The 15,549-nt window shown below is 42.6% G+C and overlaps 1 protein-coding gene across 1 annotated transcript; it reads left to right on the plus strand.

Annotated features, from left to right (window-relative positions):
- Window positions 1-502: 502 nt before the first annotated feature.
- Window positions 503-15,486, plus strand: LOC106574281 (1-phosphatidylinositol 4,5-bisphosphate phosphodiesterase delta-4). The gene is made up of 14 exons (XM_014150076.3): window positions 503-3,265; window positions 4,127-4,355; window positions 4,587-4,716; window positions 4,819-5,053; window positions 5,294-5,495; window positions 5,692-5,836; window positions 7,440-7,592; window positions 8,910-9,083; window positions 11,164-11,320; window positions 11,622-11,738; window positions 11,895-12,073; window positions 12,220-12,352; window positions 12,481-12,630; window positions 14,112-15,486. The coding sequence occupies exons 1-14, from the start codon at window positions 3,136-3,138 to the stop codon at window positions 14,201-14,203; spliced, it is 2,226 nt and encodes a 741-aa protein (XP_014005551.3). The 5' UTR covers window positions 503-3,135; the 3' UTR covers window positions 14,204-15,486.
- The last annotated feature ends 63 nt before the right edge of the window (window positions 15,487-15,549 follow it).

A 15,549-nucleotide genomic window follows, 5' to 3' on the forward strand; every position in this document is an offset into this window, starting at 1 on the left:
TATTGAAATAACGCGTGAAGACAAAGTCCAACAATTTCTGCCTGAACAGGGACTTCTACTAGTATATGAGGGGTAATGCATTTCAGTGAGAACAAGTCCACCATTCAGATGCCTACCTCTATATACCCTGTTTAGCTTTGGAAACAAGCTGTGTTCGTTTTAGCTGAGCTATCATCTCAACACATTTTGACATTGATCGACTTCCATACTCATTTGTGTTGACTACCTAAATAACGTTAAATAGTTTTTAAAGTAACTCCTCTAACTTTTCTAACACAAGCTGTATGTGAAAGTCAATTCGGAGTGAGGCTGAGTTTATTTATGTAGGCAACATTGACACCTGATTTGCCCAACAAAGGACACTTTGGCTGCATTTACACAGGCAGACCAATTCTGATATTTTATTCTCACTAATTGGTCTTTTTACCAATTAGATTAGCTCTGAAAAAGAGCTGATGTGATTGGTAAAAATACCAATTAGTGGAAACAATATCAGAATTGGGCTGCCTGTGTAAATGCAGCCCATAATTTCAACATGTACCTAGGTATACTTTCATTCATCCATGGTTGATTGGATCTTTGGAAGTAGTTACCATTAGCCCTATAAATAGGATGCCAAATTCATTATATAAAAAATATACTTTTACCTTTGGACATTGTCTTTTATATGAAGGATGGTTGATTGATTTCTAATTTAATCTACAAGTTATTAATATGTTGGATTAATGTTGCCATCTCAACCAAAAACCTAAGTTGAAGAATAGGACTAAATCAAACTTTATGTGAAGTTCATTTAAAGTTTGATTTGATTTAGTGCTATTCTTCAACTTAGATTTTTGGTTGAGATGGAGATGTGAATCCAACATATCCATTGCGTTCACAATTCAATATCCAATTTGTCTACAAATGAATGATTGATATGTTAGGGTTAGGGTTATTTAGGTAGTGTACGCAAATGAGTATGGAAGCTGATCAGTGTCAAAATGTGTTTACATAACAGCTCAGCTGAAACGAACACAGCTTGTTTCCAAAGCTAAGTACAGTACATGAACTCAGGAAAAAAAGAAACGTCCTCTCACTGTCAACTGCGTTTATTTTCAGCAAACTTAACATGTTTAAGTATTTGTATGAACATAACAAGATTCAACAACTGATACATAAACTGAACAAGTTTCACAGACATGTGACTAACAGAAACTGAATAATGTGGCCCTGAACAAAGGGGGGGTCAAAATCAAAAGTAACAGTCAGTATCTGGTGTGGCCACCAGCTGCATTAAGTACTGCAGTGCATCTCCTCCTCATGGACTGCACCAGATTTGCCAGTTCTTGCTGTGAGATGTTACCCCACTCTTCCACCAAGGCACCTGCAAGTTCCTGGACATTTCTGGGGGGAATGGCCCTAGCCCTCACCCTCCAATCCAACAGGTCCCAGATGTGCTCAATGGGATTGAGATCCGGGCTCTTCGCTGGCCATAGCAGAACACTGACATTCCTGTCTTACAGGAAATCACGCACAGAACAAGCAGTATGGCTGGTGGCATTGTCATGCTGGAGGGTCATGTCAGGATGAGCCTGCAGGAAGGGTACCACATGAGGGAGGAGGATGTCTTCCCTGTAACGCACAGCGCTGAGATTACCTGCAATGACAACAAGCTGAGTCCGATGATGCTGTAACACACCGCCCCAGACCCTCCACCTCCAAATCGATCCTGCTCCAGAGTACAGGCCTCGGTGTAACGCTCATTGAAGATAAACGCGAATCCAACCATCACCCCATGTAAGACAAAACTGCGACTTGTCTTGAGAAGAGCACTTTTTGCCTGTCCTGTCTGGTCCAGCAACGGGGGGTGAGGACCTGCCTTACAACAGGCCTACAAGCCCTCAGTCCAGCCTCTCTCAGCCTATTGCGGACAGTCTGAGCACTGATGGAGGGATTGTGCGTTCCTGGTGTAACTCGGGCAGTTGTTGTTGCCATCCTGTACCTGTCCCGCAGGTGTGATGTTCGGATGTACTGATCCTGTGCAGGTGTTGGTACACGTGGTCTGCCACTGCGAGGACGATCAGCTGTCTCCCTGTAGCGCTGTCTTAGGCGTCTCACAGTAGGGACATTGCAATTTATTGCCCTGGCCACATCTGCAGTCCTCATGCTTCCTTGCAGCATGCCTAAGGCACGTTCACGCAGATGAGCAGGGACCCTGGGCATCTTTCTTTTGGTGTTTTTCAGAGTCAGTAGAAAGGCCTCTTTAGTGTCCTAAGTGTTCATAATTGTGACCTTAATTGCCTACCGTCTGTAAGCTGTTAGTGTCTTAACGACCGTTCCACAGGTGCATGTTCATTAATTGTATATGGTTCATTGAACAAGCATGGGAAACAGTGTTTAAACCCTTTACAATGAAGATCTGTGAAGTTGTTTGGATTTATACGAATTATCTTTGAAAGACAGGGTCCTGAAAAAGGGATGTTTCTTTTTTTGCTGAGTTAAGATGTAGCCATCTGGATTGTAGACTTGTTCTCACTGAAGTGCATTTCCCCCTCATATACCAGTAGGAGTCACTGTTCAGGCAGGAATCGTTGGACTGTGCCTTCACATTTTATTTTGATATACCTCGTTATTTAGGTTGATGGCATGATGTTGAAACAATGACGTTGATTCAAAAATACAATTTTACTATCAACATTGAAACAAGGTCAAATAAAATATGTCTATCAAATATGAAATTCAACATAATTTCAACCACCCAATATATATTGAATATAGGATGAAAATGATTTTTTAATGTTTCTACGTTTTCCACGTTGATTCCACATCACAATATGTTGACAAATGACATTCCAACAACGTTGATTGAACCAGTGTATGCCCAGTGTGTAGTGTGTATGAATCTCTGGGTCTGTGCGAGACTGAGGTGGATGTCCCGTTCACTTGGACTGATCCCAGATCTGTACGAGTTGACGAGACAGCACAAACAGATCTGGGACCAGGCTACTGTTGACTGACATTGAGCGGTTGCCATAATGTATGTCAGGACAGGACAGTTATCTGGGCCTTGACTCCTACTCGACTTTGGCCCCTGACTCCTACTTTCCCTAATGTTTCTGATCAGGTATCCAAGGGGATGACAACCTCCAGTCCATGATCGTTGGCACGGTGATGAGGAAGATTAAGTCTCGCACCTGGAAGAAGCAGCGCTACTTCAAGCTGCAGGAGGACTGCATGACCATCTGGTACAAGTCCAAGAAGGCCGGGAACACCCATTCCACATGTGAGTAGTGACATTTACAGTACATGCTTAGACAATGTTTGGGCAACGTTTAGACAACATCACCTACTGACAGACACACATTTTGTCACATTTGACACTTATTATATCATTGTCCACATCAAGATTATGTTCGGCAGCAGGCTATACACTGATTGTACAAAACATGAGTTGCACCCCCCTTCGCCCTCAGAACAGCCTCAATTTGTCGGGGCATGGGCTCTACAAGGTGTCATAATCGTTTCACAGGGATGCTGCCCTATATTGACTCCAGTGCTTCCCACAGTTGTGTCAAGTTGGTTGGATGTCCTTTGGTTTGTGGACCATTCTTGATACACACAGGAAACTGTTGAGCGTGAAAAACCTAGCAATGTTGCAGTTCTTGACACACTCAAACCAGTGCACCTGGCACCTACTACCATACCCCGTTCAAAGGCTCTTAAATCTTTTGTCTTGTTCATTCACCCTCTGAATGACACACACATAATCCATGTCTCAATTGTCTCAAGGCTTAAAAATCCTTCTTTAACCTGTCTCCCCCCTTCATCTACACTGATTGAAGTGGATTTAACAAGTGATACCTGGTCAGTGACACCTGGAATCACCTGGTCAGTCTATGTCATGGAAAAAGCAGGTGTTCCTAATGTTTTGTACACTCCTTTGAGTAATTTTGTCGTTGCAGGGCTCTAGTTTTATCATCACTGAAGTTAGTGATAATACTGGGCTACAGGGTTCACCGTGTACCTAAAGACTTGTCTTATTCCCTTTGGCCACGAGTGGAGCAAAGGGCCTAAAGAAGATAGCTGAATACCTAAAGAGATACCTAAGTAGATAGTATTCAGCTTCTCTTCTCCCTTTCAACAGTCTCTGTGAGTGACGTGGAGACGGTGCGTGAGGGCCACCAGTCAGAGGTTCTGCTAAGCATCGCAGACGAGTTTCCCCCGGGACGCTGCTTCACCTTGGTGTTCCGTGGTCGCCGTGGCAACCTGGACCTGGTGGCAGACTCGGCGGATGAGGCCCAGTCCTGGATCAAAGGCATGAGGAAGCTGATCGAGAACCTGGAGAACATGGCCGAGAGTGAGAAGCTTGACCAGTATCCTTTCTGACAAGCTAAACCAATCAATCAAATGTATTTACAAAGCCCTGTATACTATATCAACAGTTCTTAACAGGAACCTGGGCAAATACAACACATAGTCCTAGCTAGTTTGCTTAATGAAGTTAAGAAGTGCACTATACACGTGTATAGCAGAGTATCGTTTGTGTTATAGCTTCTATAGTTTCGCTGTAGCATGATGACGTTTCCCTTAAGCGACATTTCCAGGTGGATCTGTGAATGGTTTAAGAAGGCTGATAAGAACAACGACGGCAGAATGAACTTCCGGGAGATCAGGGTCCTGCTGAAGATGATGAACGTGGACATGAACGAACATCACGCTCACCGACTCTTCATGGTAAAGGCCCTGAGATCATCTTAATAAGGCCGTATATCTTTGATTCTTGTACATTGCTAGTGTCTGTTGAGGCCTGAAGACCTTTCTCCATTTTATCCACAGACGGCAGACAAGTCTCAGACGGGGACTCTGGAGGATGATGAGTTTGTCCTGTTCTACAAGATGCTGACCCAGAGAGAGGACGTTCTCAGGGTGTTCCAGGACTACTCTGGCGACGGACAGAAGCTGTCTCTGCGGGACCTGGAGGAGTTCCTGAGAGATGAACAACTGGAGGAGGTGGACGGGGTTCAGCAGCTGGCCATGGAGCTCATCGAGCGCTACGAACCCTCTGAGACAGGTAGTACTGACCTCTGACCCTGGCATGATTTGTGGCTATAGCTGAACAATCACACCCTACGAATGATCAGGTCAATAACCATATCATCCGGTCAACATCATGGTCAAGCAGTTCTTGTTATTTCAACCAAGAACAAATATATTTTAATGAACATCGTGATGGTTGTAGTGAAAAATAGAAATATATGGTTTGAACTGATAGCAATTCTTTTTTTTTTGTCTTTGTTTTTGTGTTTCATAGCCAAGATGCTGAAGGCCATGTCTATCGACGGTTTCCTGATGTACCTGGCGTCGGCTGAGGGCTCCATCTTCCACCCCAGACAACAGAGCCTGTACCAGGACATGACCCAGCCCCTCAACCACTACTTCATCTCCTCTTCACACAACACATACCTGATGGAGGACCAGCTTCTAGGACACAGCAGTGTCGAGGGATACATACGGTATGTACTCTACACCAGTGGTGGCTGATGGGAAGGCTTAGTAAGCCGTTCTTGAGAGATGATCTTGATCTCTGTCTTGAGGTGAATTACGACACAACTTTTGGAAGACAGAATCTGAGGGATTGATTGTTGTCCATTCAAATTAATGTACTCTGGGACAAAGTCCAAAAATGCTAACTTGTTTCTTCCTCGTTAGGGCTTTGAAGCGAGGCTGTCGGTGTGTAGAAGTAGACTGTTGGGACGGTCCCAATGGAGAGCCTATCGTCTACCACGGACACACTTTCACCTCCAAGATCCTCTTCAAAGATGTTGTGAATGCACTGAGAAACTATGCCTTCAAGGTATTTATTTAATCCGAAGAAATTGTAATGACAAGATTTAACCTCTTTGTATGGTATGCTTCACAAGTATTCTCTGCACTATCATGACATAATGTTTACATATCAGTACAGAATACAGGGGTGTTTTTAACTATTCAGATCCAATCATTGTTTAGCATTTTCATGGTCCATTTACCAGGCAGTACTTTGCACACAGGAATCCAAGAACTCGCAGTACCTTGTAGTATCAACACACTCCTCACTCAACACCTCATTATATGTGTATGAGTCAGGAGGGGGATCATTCTGTCATGATATCCCAAAGCCACGGCCCTTTCAGAAAGCAGAGCCCTCACACAGTCAACCAGCACATGACCGGCCTGTCAAAGACTTATCCTGTTCTGTGCCAAAACGGTCCTCCGTGCCGCCAGGTTCATGTGTGTCAGGGCTTCAGGGCCCTGGTCAAAAGTAGTGCACTGCATAGGGAATTAGGTGCCATTTGGGATACAGCCACTCATACAGGACAGCCCTGAATGTAGTGGATGGACTACATAGAGGGTGCCGTTTGGGACACACTCTCTGTCTGTCTGCAACTGGATGGTGGCCTGGGCTGCTCCATGCGACCCCTGTCCTGTCTGCCTGAGTGGAGAAGCTGCTGGTGTACAGTGTGGTGGCTAATTTCTGCATTACCAAATGAGGAGTTACAAACACACCAGTCCGAGTTAAAACTACATCTTTAATACTTAATTAAGATACTTTTGCAAAAGTTCTTGACCCCACTAATGCATTCTCTCGAATGAACCAGGAAGGTGATTACAGAATGGCTACAGGGATCTTTTATAGCAACGATACCCCCTTCAACGTACATTGACAAACCACAGATACTTAGTAACAGTTCACAAAGGTTACGTTTTGTATGACAGATATCCATAAAACACATCAGACAGTAACTGCTATGTCAACAGGATTAATGGTATAACCCAGTATCTGGTCTCCTTAGAACCGTCCCTCCCTGGTACGGTATTGAACAGAACTATTTCATCCAATGGCATATATCAATTGTCAACTCTAGATACTCCCATCTCAAGCAAACCCCCTCTTGACCCCACTCCTGGACAGGCTCACTGGGGAGTGAGCCTCTAGGCCATATATTATCACAGGATAAGTGTGAGATCTAAGAGAGGACATACAAGGGTCCATTTACTGCCATAATCCTCCCCACAATAAAGAAAAGGAGGGAGTGACTTGCTCACAGACATTGTGGAGACAAGTCATTGGTTCCCCATTAATCACGCATCCCTTCACATGGTTTAAGAAATAGGTAAAGACACATTCCCATGATGACAAGTCTGACCTCTCCCCTCTCTGGGCCCCAAGTGTCTGAGACCCAGCTAAGGGAGACGTGCAACTGAAAAGACACCAGAGTCCAATGGACACTTTCTAATGACAAGTACCTCAAATAAGCATATTATACTAATAAAACATCTTAATTATCTATGTTACCCAACTAATTCTGATTCCTCCACGACAACAGAGACTGGTAGCAGGTATAGCCTTTCTCCTCACACTGAGAATGCTGCAGTCCAGTGTTGAATTATTCACTCCCCCCTTCCTCCCTTCCCAGGTATCAGAGTACCCGGTCATCCTGTCCACCGAGAACCACTGCGGTGTTGAACAGCAGCGAGTCATGGCCCAACACCTCAACACCATCCTTGGGGACAAGCTGCTGAAAACCACCCTGGATGGAAAGATACCCGTCAGCTTTCCTTCTCCTGAGGTGAGGCAGGCACCAGGAACAGTTGCCAAGTAATCTGCTCTGATCTGACTCTCACCACGTCATGGCAAGGGAAAACATAGCGTGATGGTGGTGGTGATGGGACAGAATTGTCCCACAGAAATAAAATTACTACAACGGACATTACTATTCCAATTCAAGCCAGCATTCTGCAATGGGTGGACCGGCGGCCATATTGAGTTTACCCATGTCAAATTGCTATGGGCTGCAGTCCAAACACGTTATTTTGACCCCCTCAGCTATTGCGCTATCCACTTTCCCTCGGGGGAATCCCAGGTGAAACTGGATGCAGTTTGATTGCCATCTTAAGTGGAAGTCCAATTCACTAACGTTGCCCCCCTCGGCCCTCAATTTAGCTCGAGGGAGCGAATGAACAACTTTGGACCTAGGCTACCTGCCGCCCTCAACAAAACACTTTAGGGTGGAGTCAGTGTACAGTATGTACATTATTAAGCCAGTTTATCTTGTTGATAGAATGCCTCAAAGATAATTGAAGAGCACATTCATTAGAATTCACACAGAATTTCAGATTATGTTTTTATAATCACTGTTTTATCATATTAATATAAGGCTATAAAACAGATTGACCTGCCCAAAAGTGAATTGTACAAAATCTAAATGTATTCCAATACATTACATGTAATCAAAAGAATAATGAATACTCATTTGAGATATGCAAATACTGAATATGTGGCAGAAAGCAAAAATAAATAATGCATATAAATAATGCAGTTTTAACATAGAACCCAGATTAAAGGAAGAGTGGGGGGGGCCCAGGACCGAGTTTGGGAAACCCTGCTGTAGAGTGAGTATAGACTGTCTTGCTTACCTACCTTTCTGTCAGTACCGCCCGGGCCATATGATCTGTGCTTTAAGATGCAACACTGGCACCGTGAACTTTTAAAAAGCCACAATGTTGTTCCCTCATCACTGAATAGAATATGATTGATTGTTCTCTCAGCCTAGTCTTTCGACATTGTATTGGGCGTGACCGGCAGGTCCATGTAGGACAATGAATGCAAAGACTTTATATGCCCTGCATCTCAATGCAAAGACGATGGTCTGTCTGTGCATGATGTATATTTGTTCTGCCTCAGTGATTGTAGAATACTGTGCCCACAATCATCAAGTACGCAGGTGACTCTAAATATCTATTATGTTCCATTATCAATATGCAATAGAGAGATAGGTTGAGAGAGAGGTGCAGTCGAGAGGCTTTCTGAAACATGCCCTGGTACAGAAGCATGATATCTATTCCCTGGTGATGAAACGATCTAGATCCATTGTTCTGATTAACAGGAGCTGAAGGGGAAGATTCTTCTCAAGGGGAAGAAGATCGGAGGTCTGGAGGAGAGTCTGAACGGGCTGGTGGAGCCAGACGACTCCCTGACAGGAGAGGTGAGCGACGAGGACGAGGCGGCTGACATCGATGAGGACAGCCTCCACAGCAACAGCCTCCGACGCACGGCCAAGGTAGGCTACTGGTGTGTCTGTGTGGGTGGGGGTGGGGGGTGGGGGGGTGTGGTGGGGTGCCTGTGTGCGGAATTGTGCATGCGACATTGATGAGGGTAACCTCTGCAGTCACAGCCAAGGTGGCAAGGGAAAACAAACCCACTTTGTCTAGGGTTTGACCTGCGAGACGTTTGTCTGTGTGTCTTGTCTAGGGTTTCAAAGGGAGGGTATATTACTGGACAGTTTAGAAGTTTACCAGTAAACTACCAGAATTTTGGTATCTTTCACCATATTGGGTACTTCAAGTTATCACAGGTGTCTGTAATTATCTCTGTTCCTCTGTGTTGCCTATCACATGTAAAATATAGGAAAATATAGGAAATAATTCAAGATGATAGAATGACAAAGCTGTAAAACATTATCCTACATATAAACCATCAACTTTGTGAATACCATTGGTATTTAACATGAGTGTGAAATATCCTTTATATATTTTTTTGCACACTTTTTGGTATTTTACTATGTCAATATTTGTTGTTAATGTTTTGCCAACCGAACTGGAAAAATAGTTTGCAGAGTTCATTGAAAATAATGCCATTGTTGAATAGATGTTTTTTTTCATTAATTAGTCTATTTTCTCTTGAACCATGTGGTCTATCTACTAGAAACTCAAGGACAATATGGACACAAATAAAAAACAATTTATACTATATATGAATACATTTTTTTTAAAGTTATTCAAGTATAAATTACTAAAGTTACAATAGATTGGCATAGATGTTCTGTTAATTACCAAAATTACTGAGGATTCCGGTAACTTTGGTAAACTACCGGTAGCTTTGCAACCCTAGTCCTGTCACTAAACTCTGGGCCTACCTGGATGTAGTCGTATATATTTCAGTCACTCCGTCACAACTCCATCTCCCGCTCTCATATCCACTTAGCATAAGATGTCACTCACTCACTCCTCCATTGTCCCTCAAATCCATCAGGGCAAAAGTGTATCATCTTAGTCTGAATCTGCTGATGTGTTGACTTAACCAAGTGATAACACTGTTAAAGAACTGATATTGTCCAAGGGTTGCATTCAACTCTGACATCGCTCATGAAAGATATAGGGCTAAAGCCAGCGACTAGACCAAGTGAGCCTCCTAGCGGTGCCATACGAACACCAGAGATAGCCATAGACAGAGAGAGCCGATGGCACCAACACTCTTTCAAGACTGTACTACTGTCTTGAGAGAGAAGACTGACTGACTGGCTGACTGACTGTTGGGTAGAGGTAGAGAGCCCTCTAAAATGAGACACTTATTTGAAGTCAGGGATCACCTATGTAGCTAAACACTGAAGCACCTCTGACCTTATTCTTGGTTCTTTCATGATATCGGTCAATAACAAGTAGTGCCCATTAACAGATTAGATAGGAGTCCATGGGTCTAAGACATCATTTAACATTGATACTCTATGTTTAATGAACGGCATAAATTAGAATGCCATACTAGGGTTGACATGGTTTGATCAATATGGTAATCAGGGGTAAAGCCAGTAGTCTACAGGAGCAGTGAGTTCTGGGATACCCTTGGCCCTGGTGTAACTACTCTGATGATGGCTGTCCTGTCCTAAAGACAGACTGTAGCTCAGAGTCTCTGTTTGTGTTCGGCTCCGGATCTGGTTTCATATAGAGGCAGCCCAGGTGTGCACTAGGACTGGGGAGACCTGGTTGCATCGCTAATTAGTCTGGCCTTGTGCCCGCCTGCATACCTCAACCTTCCGGTCATCGAAGCCTGATTGGCACTGGCAGACCTACTGTGGTTGGCTTCATAGTGAAGTATCACTTGCTCCATATTGGGTTGTCCCGGTCCACTTGCAGCTTTCACCCATGGCTAGCTACACTCCACTCCTCCTCTCGAACTTTACGGGTGCCATATTGTCAAAGCTAGGGTTTTACTGTATATATCCAATCCTCCTAGAGCAGTTTCCCCAAGCCATTGCCCAATGTATATGTAGTTGAGTTGAATGTAGCTTAGTAAGGTCAACACTCCAATTTCCCCGCTGTGGATCAATAGAGTTTATTCAATTCAACTCTCCTTCTTTTCGTCAGAAATCGAAGCAGCGTCTGTCAAAGGAGCTGTCAGACTGCGTGGTTTACTGCAAGAGTGTCCACTTCAGCAGCTTCAAGCACTCCCGCATTCACTCCAAGTTCTACGAGATATCCTCCTTCACAGAGTCCAAAGCCCGCAAACACTTGAGAGAGGCAGGTGGGGCTTGAATCCCTACAGTAACTCATGACATCATCAGTCAGGGTCAACCAGTCACTAACTCACTCACTCAGGACAGTTTGTGTCATTCTGTTTGGACCTCAAAACAGAAGCCAAAAGTTGTTGATTTACTAAAAGGAAATGTTGTCTGATTAGTGAGATTTAGTCAGTTATTCATTCAGTGGCAAGGGCTGAAACAGAGGCAGAACAACTAGAAGACGCAGTGCTTTGTCTGTGTACTGTTCAAATGCATGGTTCCTCAAGCTCATCTCATGTATGGTTAACTGCCTGTCTCTCCCAGGGGAAGAATTTGTGCATCACAATGCCAGGCAGCTGACCAGGGTTTATCCCAGTGGCCTCAGAACAGACTCCTCCAACTTCAACCCACAGGAGATGTGGAACACAGGGACTCAAATAGGTGAGGGCCATTTTAGGTTGTTCTAAGGCAAGAAACAATGATTAAACAAAATATAAATGTCCAATTTCCAAACATGACTTTGTGAAGCTAGTTAAGCTCATATTTCTGTTCATTCGGATCAGTTGGTTAATTTCTCTGTTTTCCTTGCTACCTCAGTTGCGTTGAATTTCCAGACGGCAGGGGTTGAGATGGACCTCAACGATGGACTGTTCAGTCAAAATGGCAGCTGTGGCTATGTCCTCAAACCTGACTTCATGAGGATGTCAGAGAGGAGGTTCGATCCTGAGGTTTCACAGAACCGGGAAGGCTACCAACCCCGCAGTCTCTGCATTCAGGTACAAATAACAAACTGAGACCTACCTAAGACACAACCTGAGCAACAACAGAAAAACTACAGAAACCAAGTGGAATGTTAACCTACCAATCTGACCTCAAACTCTCTCATTGTGTGTGTGTGTATATATTTGTGTGTGTTTTCAAGGTGATCAGTGGACAGCAGCTTCCCAAAGTGAATATCAAGGAGAGCTCCGTTGTGGACCCGTTTGTGAGAGTGGAGATCCATGGACTTCCTCTAGACCAGGCCAAGCAGGAGACCAGATACATAGACAACAATGGTACACACCAATTCCAATCACATAAATGATTATAATGTAACTTTTTACAGAAATGCTGATACATAAAAGCAGTATATTACAGTATTATATTCTATTATTTTATATATTAATGAATTGTGTTTGCTCAGGGTTCAATCCAGTGTGGTATGACACTTTGCGGTTCACCATCCATGCGCCTGAACTGGCCCTGGTACGCTTTGTGGTGGAGGACTACGACAAGGCGGCAAGGAATGATTTTGTCGGACAGTATACCTTGCCTTTCTCATGTATTCAGCAAGGTAAGGCTCATCCATGTATTTAAGCATTTTGTACAAACTCAATATATAACCTCCTAATATGACAGTCATACACTACCGTTCAAAAGTTTGGGGTCACTGAGAAATGTCCTTGTTTTTTAAAGAAAAACACATTCTTTGTCCATTAAAATAACATAAAATTAATCAGAAATACAGTGTAGTCATTGTTAATGTTGTAAATTACTATTGTAGCTGGAAACGGCAGATTTGTAATGGAATATCTACATAGGATTACAGAGGCCCATTATCAGCAACCATCACTCCTGTGTTCTAATGGCACGTTGTGTTAGCTAATCCAAGTTTATCATTTTAAAAGGCTAATTGATCATTAGAAAACCCTTTTGCAATTATGTTAGCACAGCTGAAAACTGTTGTGCTATTAAAGAAGCAATAAAACTGGCCTTCTTTAGACCAGTTGAGTATCTGGAGCATCAGCATTTGTGGGTTCGATTACAGGCTCAAAATGACCAGAAACAAAGAACTTTCTTCTGAAACTCATCAGTCTATTCTTGTTCTGAGAATTGAAGGCTATTCCATGCCAGAAATTGCCATGAAACTGAAGATCTCGTACAACGCTGTGTAGTACTCCCTTCACAGAACAGTGCAAACTGTCTCTAACCAGAATAGAAAGAGTGGGAGGCTCCGGTGCACAACTGAGCAAGAGGACAAGTACATTAGAGTGTCTAGTTTGAGAAACAGACACCTCACAAGTCCTCAACTGGCAGCTTCATTAAATAGGACCCGCAAAACACCAGTCTCAACGTCAACAGTGAAGATGCGACTCCGTGATGCTGGCCTTCTAGGCAGAGTTGCAAAGAAAAAGCCATATCTCAGACTAGCCAATAAAAAGAAAATATTAAAATGGGCAAAAGAACACAGACACTGGACAGAGGAACTTTAGTCTTAGTGGTGTTGCAGACTCTGGGGCCTTTCAGAACAGGTGTATGTATACTGAGATCATGTGACAGATCATGTGACACTTAGATTGCACACAGGTGGACTTTATATAACTAATTATGTGACTTCTGAAGGTAATTGGTTGCAACAGATCTTATTTAGGGGCTTCATAGCAAAGGGGGTGAATACATATGCATTCACCACTTTTCCGTTATTTATTTTATTTCACTTCACTAATTTGGACTATTTTGTGTATGTCCATTACATGAAATCCAAATAAAAATCAATTTAAATGACAGGTTGTAATGAAACAAAATAGGAAAAACGCCAATTGGTGAATACTTTTGCAAGGCACTGTAATGGGCCACTGTACGCCTATTTAGATATTCCATTAAAAATCTGCCGTTTCCAATTTCATGTTATTTTAATGGACAAAATGTTTTGCTTTTCTTTCAAAAACAAGGACATTTCTTAGGGACCCCAAACTTTTGAACGGCAGTGTACGTAATAGCATGTAATACGATGGGATCAATGACCTACTACAGCTGTTTTACTCCCATTTCCAGGATACCGTCACATCCACCTCCTGTCTAAGGACGGAACCAGTATTCCTTCCGCCTCCTTATTTGTACATGTTAGAATCACTAACCTTGTATGAGCTTAATGTTAGAGATTCCAGTCGCTGCTTACCTCTCTGGCATTTACAAGACTTGTAGATGGAACACACTGAAGGTGGAAGACACTGATGGTGAAAGATGCTGAAGGCGGAAGACGTGACTAAAAGAGAACAAACTTTCGTTCATAGTTTTACCAGACAGTTTTGACGTTCAAGATCTAGTTTCACAAACTATGTAATGAATACTTTCTGTAGCTACTTCCTCAAAATAGTATGTAATGTTGTGCATATACTAAGCCAAATGTTTTTTGTAGGTATTAATGTACTTTTAGAAAGTATGATTGGTGTGGTTTTCACTTGTGATCTACAATTCTATATTTATAGTGTGTATTCCCAATCGGATGTATTACTGAAGAACTGGCTCTGGGATGATTCTGTTTTTCCAACTCTATGTCATCAAATGCTAGTCAACTACACAACTGTACTTGAGATTATTTTTTGTTTTGCTGCAATGATATGTAGCTGAGAAATGTGCCACCACCGATCAAGAGTAATGACACATTTGAACATAATTTCAGTCAGTCTTCTTATCCACACCACATTATTTTCTATGAACCAAGTTCCTCAAGAACGTACCATTGATGAGGCTGTTTGGTTAGAGTTGCCTAGGCTTACTGTAGGACACATTTCCTCCCTCTTTTGCCTATTGGCAAGTTTTGGTTTAAAATGGGTTATGATGCCAATGAAAACTAATATACTCCATTCCTCATCTCTCTCTCTAATGCATATTATCATTTCCATGAACAATATTCTGAACAATCTGTTTAGTATAAACAGCAATTATAGCGGAACTCAAAAATGCCTCAATTCGTGTCATCTGTTTTGGATCATTTTATAGATAGAAATATTTGCTGCTGGGTTAATAGTTGTATATTTTTGTACACACACTGTGTGTGTTTGTGATGTATAGCAGGGGTCTCCAACCCTGTTCCTGGAGAGCTACTCTACTGTAGATTTTCGCTCCAATCCCAGTTGTAACTAACAACCAGCTTTATCAAACAGCTAATTATTAGAATCGGGTATGCTAGATTAGGGTTGGAGTGAAAACCTACAGGACGTTAGCTCTCCAGGAACAGGGTTGGTGAGTCCTGATGTATAGCCTATTATATTGTGTTATAGCATATCTATTAACTCTTTTTGTAATATTGTCCAGTTCAGACTTCATATACCTGTATTATTTGTATATGTAATTAGCTATGTATGCATGCACTACAGTAGTTAGTTATTTGCCATATCCATTTGCAAATAAAGATCATTTTCATTTATCTAAGGAGTTCAGAGACTGGTGAGATTAGATCATGGATCTATATATACAAAGATAAAGTACA

This window comes from Salmo salar, chromosome 16, assembly GCF_965601325.2.
Source record: "Salmo salar chromosome 16, fSalSal1, whole genome shotgun sequence".
Taxonomy (NCBI): Eukaryota; Metazoa; Chordata; class Actinopteri; order Salmoniformes; family Salmonidae; genus Salmo; species Salmo salar.

What these genes read in the sequence shown, in the direction of transcription:
- LOC106574281 (XM_014150076.3), top strand. Translation starts at nt 3,136, where the DNA reads ATGATCGTTGGCACGGTGATGAGGAAGATTAAGTCTCGCACCTGGAAG. An exon ending in CTACGAACCCTCTGAGACAG is followed by an intron (nt 5,054 to 5,293) that starts GTAGTACTGACC and finishes TGTGTTTCATAG; the next exon opens with CCAAGATGCTGAAGGCCATG. An exon ending in GAACACAGGGACTCAAATAG is followed by an intron (nt 11,739 to 11,894) that starts GTGAGGGCCATT and finishes TTGCTACCTCAG; the next exon opens with TTGCGTTGAATTTCCAGACG.